Genomic DNA, 13,079 nt, shown 5'->3' with positions numbered 1-13,079 from the left:
GGGCCCTCCGGTTTTAGGGGCCCCCCAGGGCCAGAAAAAATGGCCGACCTTCGTTGTTTTGTTCGAAAAAGTTTAACCCTCCTGCTGGATTCCCTGATAGAAACAGATTGTCTATTTCAATAATCAATATACATGCTTCTAAGAGGTTGTTCGTTTGCATAACGTGCATAATCTTGAAGTCAGCTCACAGTTCTGCAGTCTGTGGTTAAAAACCTTTTACTCGCCCATGACCATGCATCGTGTAGAGGGGAAGGAGCTGATCCAGCGGATGGGACACATAGAGGAGCCTGACGAGGATTTTAGCAGCTACGGTCCAACACGCAATGCGGAAGGCGCATAGAGAGTGGTTCCCTGTTTGAATATCATTTAATGCGCTGAATGAAATAACCGGTATGAAGCTGACGCATAGGTATGCTATAGTATGCTTTCATTATAGTGTAAACAACGTACCATGAAATATTTGTATGGTACGGAACTTCCTGATTATGCCAGGACTCCTAAGGAGTAATGGTTCGATTCGCTTCTGGCATTGCCGTTCTGTCCTTAATTCCTGCTTGGTGGTTATATAGGGAAACTTAAGAGACCATCACTTGGTAGAGGTTGTGCGCAGGAAATATCTACAACATATATCCACTAACTGGCCGCCAGCAGACCCTCACCGCGATTGCTTGAGCGTTGTGGTGGGGGTCTTCAACTGACCATCACTTTTGAACTTCTTTTAACACTTTTGAACTTCTAATTCGTGAAAAGCTTGAAGGTTCTTGCCCTGATGTCCATGTGGCTCTTAGGATTTTTTTTTTTTTTGCTTAATGGTCACAAATTGCACTGGTGAACGATCATTCAGCAAACTGAAATTGATCAAAAACAGGCTTCGATCAACGATGACCGACAGCCGCCTCAGTGATTTGTCACTGCTGAGCGTAGAGACAGAGGTTCTTAGGAGGGTAAATGTTGAAGAGCTGATCAACAAACTGTCTCAGCAAAAGACACGAAAACGCTTGTAGAAATGTACATACCTTCTTTCTCTACTTAAAAGAATAATGAAAACAGAGAACATGTTAATACAGTAGACCTCCTGTTGAACGAAAGCTGAAGGGACCAGGAAAATACGTTTCATTTAACAGGAGTTTCGTTTACTGAGAGATGAAAAGGGGTGCATAATTCAAGCACAAAACCAATCATGTTAGAGGCAGTTGTTCCATTTAAGAAGCAATTTTATTTAAGAGATTTTCGTTTATTGAGAGTCTACTGTAGGTATACACGCCCCATTTCAAGGTTGCATTTCTGCGAAAGAGTTCACCAATTTTGTACACTGTGTTTAAGAAGAAATATTTCGTAAACATATCAAGATTATTCCGCATTTAAACGCAGAAAAGATGTGTGCAATGAACGTGTTTCCTTCTCTATAGCCCTATGAAAGTGAATATTGCCGGCAAAATGTAACCCTATTACATGTTTTAAAGCGACCGATTTGTGCATAAATGAAAGTATGTGTGGTCGTTTTTCGAGTCTTATTAAAAACGTTTTGTGAAAGTTCTACACGGATCTCATTTTTTATAGGCGCCACCTTTTCCGAAAGCTTTGGCCCACCCCCTTCCCATATTGAAGATATTTTAATTTTAAACCATCTGTATTACTTGTTGTGATCAGTAGGCATATACAATATGCATAATAGCACTATATCGAAATGCTGCCTTAGAAGAGCTTAAATGTGTGTTGTATGAAATCAAAAGTAGCTAGACGATTGGTAGCGTATTTACTCTAAGTACGTGCGAACAGTTTTCTGAAAAAGGCCCACCTGTCAACTTCGGCAGTGCTCGCACGCAGGCAACCAAATCGTGCGCTACCGAATCAGTGAAGCTGAAGCAGATAGAGGAAGCAATTTTTCACAAAGGCGCTCCCTGATTTCGAGGGAAGATGTCCTCTCTTGAAATAAGGGTAAACAACGCTATAGGTTAAGACGAATGGAAGAAACACACACGGCGCTTGGACTGCTCTTCTAAGTTTCGTATGCATTCCTTCTTTTCGTTTTAAACTTCTCGCAGAGTTTTAGTCGTCTTTCAGTATGATCCAAGGAACCAGACAAATCTTAATGCTGTCCATGTGTCTTCGTCTCCTGATATAGTTAATTATTACGATGACAATCTCTCCACGTGCTCCGCAAGAAAGAAAACGCCCAGGTGATATACACACTCCTGAGAGGCTTAGAATAAATATGGCTTGTGTTCTTTGCAGCTAAATCTAAAAAGCGTCAAGTCTCAAGCATGACCAGATGACAAAGTGGGAAAGAAAGGGGGCGGGGCGAGGGGGAGGGGCCCCCCTTATTTTTTTGAACCGGGCCCTCCGCACATTTAATCCGGCCCTGACTGAATCCCTGGACACCCCTCTACTATGTGGGCTTACAGCAATGGTAGAGGCTATAAAATAGAAACAATATATTCCTCTCAACAGGGAGAACATGCCTATTACTTATACTGGTACTGTTAATGTGTGCATTCATGGCCTAATGGTTAGGCCAATGGGTGGCTGTGCCGGGAAACAGAGGCTTGATTCCATCATAGAAAGAAAGCAGTAACGGTACTAAGTTGGGGCTGCCTAGTTGGTTTTCACTGAAGTGCACGTTTCTAAGAGCAAAAGGCTTAGACACAAGTCACAGACATAAAGTAAAAACACTAGGCTTTCAACTACTAAATTTGCAAGTGGAAAAGATATCCTACTAGCAAATGAGAGACGTGAAACAAAACCAAAAAAAGATTTAAACCAACCAACAAACAATGAGACCAAAAGGCCTTAAAGGGACACTAAAGAGAAACAATGAATTGGTTTAGATTGATAAAGTGTGCTCGGAGAACTCTTGTGTAGTTTATTTCACCACCATAGGTTTATTATTAGAGAAGAAAACCAAGTTCAAAGTTTCATTTTTAAATTTCGTACCGAACTTTGTAATTTGTGACGTAAAAGACTGCAAAGAGCATTTAACGTATTTTGGCAACACTGGCTCGACGAAATTTCCACAAACTCGTTATGTCAAGTCTCTGGCCCCCTCAGAGGACAATGTACAGGCTGTTTCACACTTAGGGGAAATCTCGGAGCGCATGGCATCGTGATGCGGCCAGCGCTGCAACCACGCGCCGTCAGCAGCTCGCGCGTGCGCAGATGTACAACTCTACACCCTTGAAGCGTTCGCGCACGCGTGAGCTGCTGCCGGCGCGCGATTGCAGCGCTAGTCGCATCGCGACGCCAGGCGCTCTGAGATTTCCCCTAAGTATGAAACAGCCTGTACTTCGATTTAACCGATTAGGAACTACGTAGGCCCAAGCAGAAGCCGTCAAAAATATGTGACGTCACGGCAAATGGTGCGGGAATTCCAAGGTGGCGTCGCCACCTGTATATTCTTTTTGCGCGTTTTCTCGCTTATTAAGCATCTTCGCCCAGAAAAGCATGGTGTTTTTAGTATCGTGGAAGACTACTTTACTAATGTGAGAAAAATCGTTTTGCTCTTTAGTGTCCCTTTAAAAGTCAGCAATGCAACATTTATGCATTCTCTAAGAATCACACTATGAAAACATCCCATATGCTTAGCGTTAGCCCATCTTTAAATACTGTAGGCATGTTCTGTATAATATTTTTAGTTCAAAATACTGTGAAGGAAACGCCGGACCAGTTTTAAATAAAGTTTATTAATTCATTCGAAGTACTATGCCCAATTTTAAAACAAGCCTGAACAAATGCAGTTTGCATGCTATCTCATGATCTCACAAGAGTACTACATATGTGTAACACTGTGTGGTTGAAAATTCATATTTAAGATTTTATACAGATACTTTGGCCGCAATACAAAACTTGGAAATTGTAGTATATCAGGAATCCACAAAGCATACTGCATTAAAATGAAAATAGCTTAATAAAATGCTTACAAAATTAATATTGAATGAGCAAGAGTCAGGAGTGATGGCATTTGCATCACCTGTTTTTACCTCATCCAGAGGAGTGTATGGCTCCCGTGCTCTTCTCTTGCGTTTTTCAAGTTCCTGTGGAGTCTCTCTACGAAACTGCAGGCAGTAACGAAATACCCTGGAGAAGAAAACCCATGTTAGGTGCTGCTACTAATGAAGCTGAACATTGATACAACAAGTGCAGGCAGTAACGAAATACCCCGATAAGAGAAAACACAAGTTAGGTGCTACTACTATTTGTCTGAGTGTGCAAAGATTCATTATTTGGTGACTATTTTATAGCACCCAGTCGTAGTTTCTGTTTCAGAGAGCAGTGAGACGGGCAAGACCCAGCGGGAGTTTTTGTGTAAACACAATTGGCACAAAACAGTGAGCAGCCTGCTGACAACTCTTTACAACAAAGGCTCCCTGGTGCTGCCATAATCCCCTCTGGGTAGGTGTAAATATGTGCGACCCCCCAAAAATGCACTGCCAGCTTTGTACACCCCTGCAAGACCATAAAGGAGGTGCTCCCTCTCTCCTTTGAAAAGGTTTGCTAGGAGAGAGCGCTTGCAAAATGCATGGTGTGTAAGTGGTTGATGGTTGTTTACATTGTAACAAAGTTGGTCTCGATGTCATGAGGTGGTGCATGCGCGACATGCACTTTAATATTGATTATAAATATGTTCTAGGCTATATTAGCTGCTGATATTTTGTAGATGATGTCTGTGTGCCCACACAAATCTATCCCACAAGTTATCTTGCCTTCAAAACTTTTGCGACAGTACTCCTTTAATGGGTTAAGGTGCGGAAAAAGAAGCAACATTCATTGGTAGGGCATGTGCCTGTCCTGTTGATTTGTTGGTCTTCTACACCACTTTTTTTTTAGTGTCCTAATATTTCTACCAGCATGCTGTCACAACACTGTGATGCTCACATCAGGGTTCTGAGTGATGTGCAGTGCTTTACAGTTGCTATGGTTCGAACTCCATTAGAGAAGGTGCTTCTGGTAGGGCCAATGAAAAAGCGAAGTGGCCAGTGCTATTCAAGCAAATCAGTATCAGTTCAAACACGCTACCATCTGATGGGGCATTAAGATGAGGAAACAAATAACACTGCTCGAGTGTCTCTGTCCTCGAAGAACACTGCCATAAGGCAGCCTGTGGCACACCCGCAACCGTTCTGCTGTAGTTCCTGCCACATTCAAGCACACAAAACTGCATTGTTTACTATACCTTCTTGTTGGTAAAGTAACTGATTGCTCAAGAAAGCAATTGAATTACAGGTAGAGTTACTAGCAAGAATGCTAATTGATCAATTACAAAATCAACAAAGAATTTAACAGATTACAAGTAGCCAATCAAATGTAATTGGTTACATACAAGTCTGCTGTTATGCGCACATTTGAGTGCACAGCGTGCACATTAACATGTAGTTCGTTCAAGTGGTTGTCAAAAGTTCACGGGCATGTTTACGACCGGTTATGGCATTCAAGCCTGTTAATTTCGCTGACCACAGCTCAGCCTGTCAATTGCAGAATAAAAAGCAAACTCGAGCATTCATTTGGCTGCAAAAATACAAGGTGAAATCTGGGAACACGAGACAGTGTACACATACCGGCTGGATCGCTGCCCGACATCTCCTTCGGCGTTTATGCGTATCACGTCACCCAAGGAACGTTTTTCTTCTTGGACCGCAGCAACTTGTGCTACAGTCTGAGACCTAGGGGCTCCGCCACCCTCGTGCGCTGAAAGAGACAGCGTAGGTGACCATTGAAACGCTATGCACACACAATTCACACGGTTTGCATTACCCAGCTGCTTGCGTTCCCGCTTCTGCTGCAACTGAATCTTTTTCTGCTTGGCGCTGAAAGGCACTTTCCTGGATCCCTGCGGCATGCTTGACCACGGGTGACAGCTTGTGCTCACTTCAAAGCTGTCCGCGCCTCACGGTCAGCGTGTGTCAGCGCCGAGAAGATCGCCTAAATAAAAAACGAGGCATGCTTGGAACAATTACGACAGCAGCGAGTAAATTGCAAGGGCTTCCAGAAAATAAACGGCGCAAAATACAGCCCCTCATAGCACGAACCTTTCAACGGTTTCGTTTACGACGGAAAATGTGCACGGAGAAAGTCGGCCACGCGTAAGAGAACGAAGAAAAAGCAAGAGCCGCAGTATTTACCTTTTAAAGTCATAAATTAATTTAAGTAATATTGATCTTAGATATGGCAATGATTTAAAATTGATACTAAAAACTCCGCTAACGCTGGTCGCTGTTTGTTGTTGTTGTTGTCGCGGGCTGCTTGTTATCGCTTGTGGTCGTAAAACAGGTCGGGCAGTGATCCGCAATCATTACACTATTTTTAAGCACCACATCACTTTATTTTTATCAGCAATCGGCCGGGAATATCCTGAAGACTCCCCAACCTGTGCTGTCGTTTTGTCATCTGAAAGAAAGCAGGCGACAATATTACGCATCACATGTAGCCATCTTAATGAAGGCTTAAGCAGCTTAAGCGTCAAAGTGCCGTATCTGGCCGTAACCGCTTGCCGTTCCTGTACAATCTTCTTCTTTATTGCATATCCCTCAAATTTTCTGTTCTGCCCACGAAATGAATTGGAGGTTTTTGCTTATGTTCGTCTGCTGTGGTGCTGCCCATGGTGTCGACATTTCAAAGAATGGCTGGCAGCATCTCGCGCGCAACAATATTTATTTGTGTCGAATAAACGTGTCGAAATCAAATCACTTGCTCTGAGACCAGAAGCTTCGTCGAGAAAAGCTTCGTCGAGAAAAGACTGCGGAACACACGATCCATTTCATAGTTCAATATTTGCTCGTCAGCTGCACCAGGTAAGGTCCATCCGGTAAAGTGTACAGTGCCTAAAATGTATATTCTAGGCACTGTACACATGGTGTAAGCTAATCGTGGTGCGATTTTTGATGTTCTTTTTTTGTAAAATCGTAGTTTTTCTCACTGCTCAAGGGGTTTGGCATCGACCATAGAGGCATCGACGTAATGGCAAGGTCGGGTGGTTCGAACGAACCCCAATGTGGCACAATCTGCCTTAATTATGGACGGCATTTCCTCACCGCAATCACTGGTTTAAAAGGAAACCTCCCAAGGAAACCATTGTGCAGGATGAAAAATTTTCCTGCCCCACGGCAACCATGGCAACGAGAGCGTTCGTGGCAACGGGCAAAGCCATGGGAAACAAACCTTAGCCACTGTCAAGCCATTTAGAGTCTCCTCTACATGGCCAACAAAAGCCAAAATAAACCAAAACCCAAAACTCAGTAGCATACAGCAATCGTCGCTTCCGCGAGGCTCATCGTACACCTGCATGGCTTTTCTCTCCCGTACCGTTTCCTATGTCATGCTCTTGCCGCTTATACCGGCATGGAATTTCCTTTTAGCGTAGATTTTTTAGAATACGAGTTTAATGTTATCGAAAATGACCTAAAAGTTAGGGATGCGTCTAAAGTAGGACCGTTACGGGATCTGCCCCATGATGAGCAGCATAGGTGTGTTCGCTCGTCTTCGAGGTAAGCTGGCATAATTTCTTTAATACAATGCTTGTGTAGGTATGCAGCAGAGTAAATGCTCTGTGACAACGCTCGACCGCCATAATTCATTTGCATTTTAAGATGTACTGAGGATGGTAGTAAGCCCTTAGCTCAGCCTGAACTGACGTTCCCGATAACATGATTGTCAACATGAGCAGTGTGCGACGTTAACTAAATAAATAAAAGAAAATGGTTGCTATTCAGTGCCAAAGTACCGCTGCGTGACACCTCCGCACGCCGCGAAGATAGGCGCGATGGTTGTGACAGCGAGCGCGTTACAACATGGTGGGCGGACGGGCTGCAGTAACGCTCTACCTCTCCTCGCCAGAGTGCAGGAGCGCCTGGGTCTCGTCATCGATGCTTTGGGACAAGCATCCTGCGCGGTGAGTCGCCCGTGCCTAGTGTTGCTTGCGCTGTGACGCCTGGACGGGCATGGCCGCAGGCGCAGGGCCTGCCAGCGCCGGTGACCACAAGCGACCGATTGCGAAACTCGGGCCACCGCGTCTACCTTCTCGTCGAGCCAAGCGCTCGTGGGTAAGGCATTAGGATATTTACTCTGCATTTATATTAACTGCACCTTGTCTAGCTGTGTGAAGCGCTTTGTTCTCAATCGTTAAACTTTCCCTGTCATACTGCCGGCAAAGCATGTTGAACTAGTCGCCTTGCTCGAGTATGTGATTTTGTGCAATCCTTATGAATTTCAGTGGCACCGTGCTGGGCCTGCTGAAGGTGGGCTTCAAGCAGCTGTTTCTACGAGATGGGCACGGCCGACTTTGTCAGGTGCGGCCGCTTTGCCTCTTGGACTTCTATGTGCACCAGAGTAGGCAGCGGAAAGGCTACGGAAGACGCCTCTTTGATAAAATGGCCCAGGTAAGTGTCCAAGTTTCGCCAGACAGGCTTTGACACCAGCGTGGTCCTCCAGACGGAGCAAATAGCTGCAAGTCAGCTAGCCATTGATCAGCCCTCAGAGAAGATGCTGGCCTTCATGGAGTGCCACTTTAGCCTCACCCACCCTCTGCCGCAGAGCAACCACTTTGCTGTTTTTCCTGGCTTCTTTCAAGCATCTTCTGAGCATCCACGCCCTCTTGAACAGGTATGTTGCTGCCGGGTGTTCACTGCACCATTCAGTGCTAGTACAAATGCCTGTTGCTCCAGCTACTGATAGAATACTGTTAGAGGTTATTGCTGCAATTTTCCTGCATTTGTAAATTCCTTCTGTATCTTGTAGTTTTAAGCAGTAGTGTAAGTTGACCAGTTAAGCTTGTAATTTCTATAAAATTAATGTAATATGAATTAAGGCAAGCACTATCTGCCTATTTTTGCGAATGTGGTCTGCACGCAATGTGTAGTCACGTATAGTTATTAGGTTGTTGATTTATTTGGGCATAACATGAGTTAAAGGCCCCTAAACAACCTCTGAAAATACTAAGAACGAGCACGTTATCCTCTCCTGGCGTTTCCAGTCTTTCAGCTCAATTCATGATGCAAGCAGTCTGTTCACGTGACGTCATGAGGATATAAGCTCTCGACTGGTCCATATACAATAGATATCAGTTGTGAATTTTCTCCTACCCTGCTTTGCCATGCAGTTGAATGCCTGTTCTTCTTTGTCTCGCATGACTATCTTGCATTATCAGCTGATTTCACTTCGTTTTGTGCGTTTACGACTGCACAAGCAGACATAACATTGAGTAGCTGAAAAGTGCAAAATCCTGATGGATTAACGCTTAGTGCTGACATTGTCCACAAGTTTTATGAAGACAAAAGTGGTGAGGAGGCGATAGCGCCTGTAGGAAGGGTAGTGAAGGCGAGAAAGAAACCACTCCCTCGTCTTTGAACTCTGAGTGGTTTAGGGGCACTTTAAGGCAAAAGGAGGGCATAAACCTCCTAACTAGGCCTTTACCTTGCCGGAGCAGCGGAGGTCATGGAATTCACAAGTTACCAACTAGTAGAACAGACATGTCCTGAGTACACACAGCACAGTTTTTGAAAACATTGCAAGACATTTAAATAATACATTACTAATGCAGCAACCTAAACATCATTATTGTCATCGAATTCACAGTTAACATTTGTTGAACACATCTGGATCAGAAAAAAGAAACATGTTCAGTATGAAATATTTTAATTGACAAATTGTTCTACAATTTCTAGCTACATCAACAATGTTGGGGTACGTATTATTACATAAACACATAGTTTCAGATTTCATAGTTAGTGTCCCGTAATTTGTCCTGGGTTTTTTTGCAACTATTGAGGTGTGGCACAAATATTCGAAAATCAAATTTAATAGTCAGAAAGTATTCTCTGTTCCATTCAATTCAGTTCTGGCACTATTTGCACTAGAGGTGTGCACGGGCTCCGGGTAGCCCAAAAGTCCAAGCCTGGCCCGCGGACTGGGGTTGGGTAGGCAGACGTCTTCTCATCTCGGGCCAGTTTGTTTTTTATCGAGTGGGCCAGGCCAGGTGCAAAGCCCGAATCAAGCCCAAAAACAGATGTTGCACCGGAATTGTTTTCCAGCACGGAGCGATGAGCACACAAGATGAGCTTTGAGATTATTTATCCATGGAATCATCCTCCTGTCCTGCATCTGAGGTACTAAACTTCTGGAAGAACAAGCAGTCTAAATATCCCAAGCTTGCTATGCTTGCGAAAAAGATATTGGCAGTTCTGGCTACCAGTATGAGCAGCAAACGGAACTTCAGTTTGGCAGGATATGTGATGCAGGAGCGCCTCACTTCACTGAAGCCCGAATCATTGGACAGCTTGTAATCTGAGTATAGAGGGACTGTCATGTGTCGTTTGCTTATGTTTCACTTTGATATGTTGAATAAAATTTCACATATGTCGGAAAAAAATGTCTTGTCCCTGTGGCAAACCATAATGTCGGGCCGGGCCGGGCCCGGTCTTTTGTTTTTGTACGTCTGGCCGAGCGGGCTCGCAGCCCTTTAGCGGCGAGCTCGGGTAGGCCTTCGACGCAGTCAGTGGGCCTGGCCTGGGCTTGGGCTTGGAAATGCGGCCCATAAGAGCTGTATAAACATAATATACTGGGTGTTTCGCAAAACTTGAATAGCTTTTTAAAGAAATGTGGTACATTGTAGGCAAACAAGACTAATGCCCCTGACACACGGGCAAAAGTAAAGTGCTTTGAAGTAAACCACTTTTGTCGCCCAAAGGGACCATTTTCAGAAAGGAGTTGCGCCGATGACACACGGCACGGGACTAGTGCTTCAAGTGGTTCCTCAGAAGAACGCTGAAAATGAATGGCGCTTCTTCTGCGAGCGATGTATTTTTAAAAAAGCTACTCATGTAGATCACTTTTAGCACTGCCAGAACTCGAAAACGTTTGTTTTTAATGTTTGACGGCTTATAATATTGCTCACGTTCGTATTTTTTTTTCTTTTTTTTGCATTTAGCAGCGACCTCGATTGGTTTTGCAACTATGAACAGTCGGTGTTTTGGTACCCACGTTCTTGCCGTCCTTTCTCACGTTTGTGTCAGTGCCGGCGTGCCGCGTTTTATTCATAGCGTTATTCACACAACTGTGATCACGTGATGGATTAGCGGAGTAATTAGCGATAGCGATAAAGGAAGAGTTGCGGTAATCCTGACGCTTGTTGCTCTCGGATTTCTTGATGGTTAGATTACCGCAGCGCAGGCGAAAGTCAAACGACTACTCGCCAGAGTCTTTACAAAAGTGCGCAGAGACGCGCCTTCACATTACAAGAGCGAACAAATGCATACAACAGAGGCGACCGAAGCCAGCGCACACCCGACGCGCTTCTCGCTAAGCGTTCTTGTGGGACGTGGACCGCGTATGGCAAGCACGCCGATGAGCGTCCCTTGCAGCGCACTCGCAGGTAGCGTGTAGTCGCGTGTTCCTCGATAAGCGAGTTGACCTTGCAGATCGGGTTTTGCAGGCACAGTGATGACAACACACATTGAAGACACCAACGTGGCGGCGCCAGTGACGTGATGCGGGCGTGCGAGAGTATAGCTACTGTAAACATTTACTGTTTAACAAATCGCTTCACTACTGAAAATGAACACATTTTCTCTAGGGGAAGAAATCACGGCGCAACCTAGCGTTGTGATACGCTTTCTTCTATTGATCAGCTCTGCACACTGTGTGCGAGAGTACTCCCTTACTGCCCGAAAAGTAGATGCGGGATCTGCTTTTCGGAAAAGAACCTTTGCCAGAAAGGAGTTACTCCTTTGTCGTGTGTCACTGCGGCTGAACGCCTTTCCGGAAGATGTCCCCTAGTCTAAAGGACTTTAGAGTGCCCGTGTGTCAGGGGTATAACAGCATATTTTTTGGGGCCTTTCAAGTGAGTCAAAATATTTTTCGTGGCTAGTTATTGTCTAATTAAAGGCACTGGCTCAGAACACGCCTTTGGATCTTGTTGGGAATGAGAGTGCCATTTGTCACATTTGCAGATATGAGCATACCTTTGTTCTCTAAACGAGAAGTTATATTTTTAATTTGGCTTTGAAAGAGGTGCAGGATGAAGTGAGGCATCACTTAATGATGAAAAACAAACTTTGTACTTTGTTATACTGAGGTTTTTGTTGTTATATCAAGGTTTCCTGCATATTTGATGCCATGGAGATTTCTTTTCACTATATGAAAATCTGTAATAAACAATCCTGAACAGATTGTTTTGCCTGCTCCTGTGCTTTGAGGGCTGTCTTATTGTAAAGCATTTTGAAGATGTGCTTTTTTGGTTTTCTTAGAAACATGCCTAGGCACATGATTGCAAACATTAGGTCTGTTTGCTGAACAGTAGGTCTGTTTGCTGTAGCTTTGCTTTATCAGGCCTACTGACAGTACCTTTGTTTTATTTATTTCAGCAGGTATCGTCTGAGAAAATTGTAAGTATACCTGATTTATTATGGTGCATTATGTGTCAGCAACTATGGGACATCTTGAATTTTATTTAACATATGCATCTAAAGCACTTTGCTTTCTTTCATGCTATACTCTTTGTCAACTTAAAAATTCAGAGCAAGATCCTGCAAAGAAACACTGCACATGCTCTGTGTGCCACCACTCTGCAAACTATCGCATCCACACTCCAATATTGCAGCTGCAACATTTGCTACTGAGCATATCATAGGTATTTTTACTCCACAGAAGCAACAGGAGTGTGACTCATGATATAAATTGCCACAAGCATTGCACATCTTCAGTATGAACATTTACCATCAGATTTACTGGCTTAAGTAGTGCACGCCTGCAGATGAGATCTTTCTATTGAAAATCGACTCCTGTTCATAATTAGCTAGTAGAAATATAAAGAAGTGCTGCTTGGTGTTAGCCAATGTATTTTACCCTTTCACACTCTACCGATTCAGGACTGATGTCGGTCTCGTGGGGTTCTGCTCTTTCAAATGAATGTAGTAGTGAATAAGCAGAGGCAAATAACTATTGTCTGCAAGTAAAGAGTTCATGGCGATTTGTTTTAGGTGAAAAATTATCTTGGCGAGAGGCCTGCGCCAGTCTCTTACCATGGTTGTACGTCAACAGCATGAATTCAGTTTCTTTATTTAACATCAATATCTTCATGTCAGGCATGCAAA

The 13,079-nt window shown here is 44.0% G+C and overlaps 2 protein-coding genes across 7 annotated transcripts in view; one reads left to right on the top strand and one right to left on the bottom strand.

Annotated features, from left to right (window-relative positions):
- Positions 1 to 6,261, bottom strand: part of LOC119406423 (guanine nucleotide-binding protein-like 1) — a 41,512-nt gene extending 35,251 nt beyond the window's left edge. The window contains exons 1-4 of one of the 2 annotated variants that reach the window (XM_037673171.2): positions 6,024 to 6,261; positions 5,749 to 5,916; positions 5,553 to 5,682; positions 3,978 to 4,074 (exon numbers count right to left, since the gene is read on the bottom strand). In XM_037673171.2, coding sequence (XP_037529099.1) covers positions 3,978 to 4,074; positions 5,553 to 5,682; positions 5,749 to 5,833 — 312 coding nt within the window. In that variant the 5' untranslated portion in view covers positions 5,834 to 5,916; positions 6,024 to 6,261. The remainder of the gene's footprint in view (positions 1 to 3,977; positions 4,075 to 5,552; positions 5,683 to 5,748; positions 5,917 to 6,023) is intronic. The other variant, XM_037673179.2, reaches the window with a different exon arrangement.
- A 952-nt stretch (positions 6,262 to 7,213) lies between these two features.
- Positions 7,214 to 13,079, top strand: part of LOC119406384 (alpha-tubulin N-acetyltransferase 1) — a 57,479-nt gene continuing 51,613 nt past the window's right edge. For 2 of the 5 annotated variants that reach the window (XM_049418958.1, XM_037673153.2), the window contains exons 1-6: positions 7,214 to 7,478; positions 7,828 to 7,882; positions 7,942 to 8,033; positions 8,204 to 8,369; positions 8,422 to 8,592; positions 12,354 to 12,371. In XM_049418958.1, the coding sequence (XP_049274915.1) occupies positions 7,333 to 7,478; positions 7,828 to 7,882; positions 7,942 to 8,033; positions 8,204 to 8,369; positions 8,422 to 8,592; positions 12,354 to 12,371 (648 nt within the window). In that variant the 5' untranslated portion in view covers positions 7,214 to 7,332. Of the gene's footprint in view, positions 7,479 to 7,827; positions 7,883 to 7,941; positions 8,034 to 8,203; positions 8,370 to 8,421; positions 8,593 to 12,350; positions 12,372 to 13,079 lie in introns of all 5 variants that reach the window. The other 3 variants (XM_049418954.1, XM_037673147.2, XM_037673161.2) reach the window with 2 other exon arrangements.

Source organism: Rhipicephalus sanguineus, chromosome 1, assembly GCF_013339695.2.
Source record: "Rhipicephalus sanguineus isolate Rsan-2018 chromosome 1, BIME_Rsan_1.4, whole genome shotgun sequence".
In the NCBI taxonomy this organism is placed as follows: Eukaryota; Metazoa; Arthropoda; class Arachnida; order Ixodida; family Ixodidae; genus Rhipicephalus; species Rhipicephalus sanguineus.
This window is presented reverse-complemented; position numbering and strand designations above follow the sequence as displayed.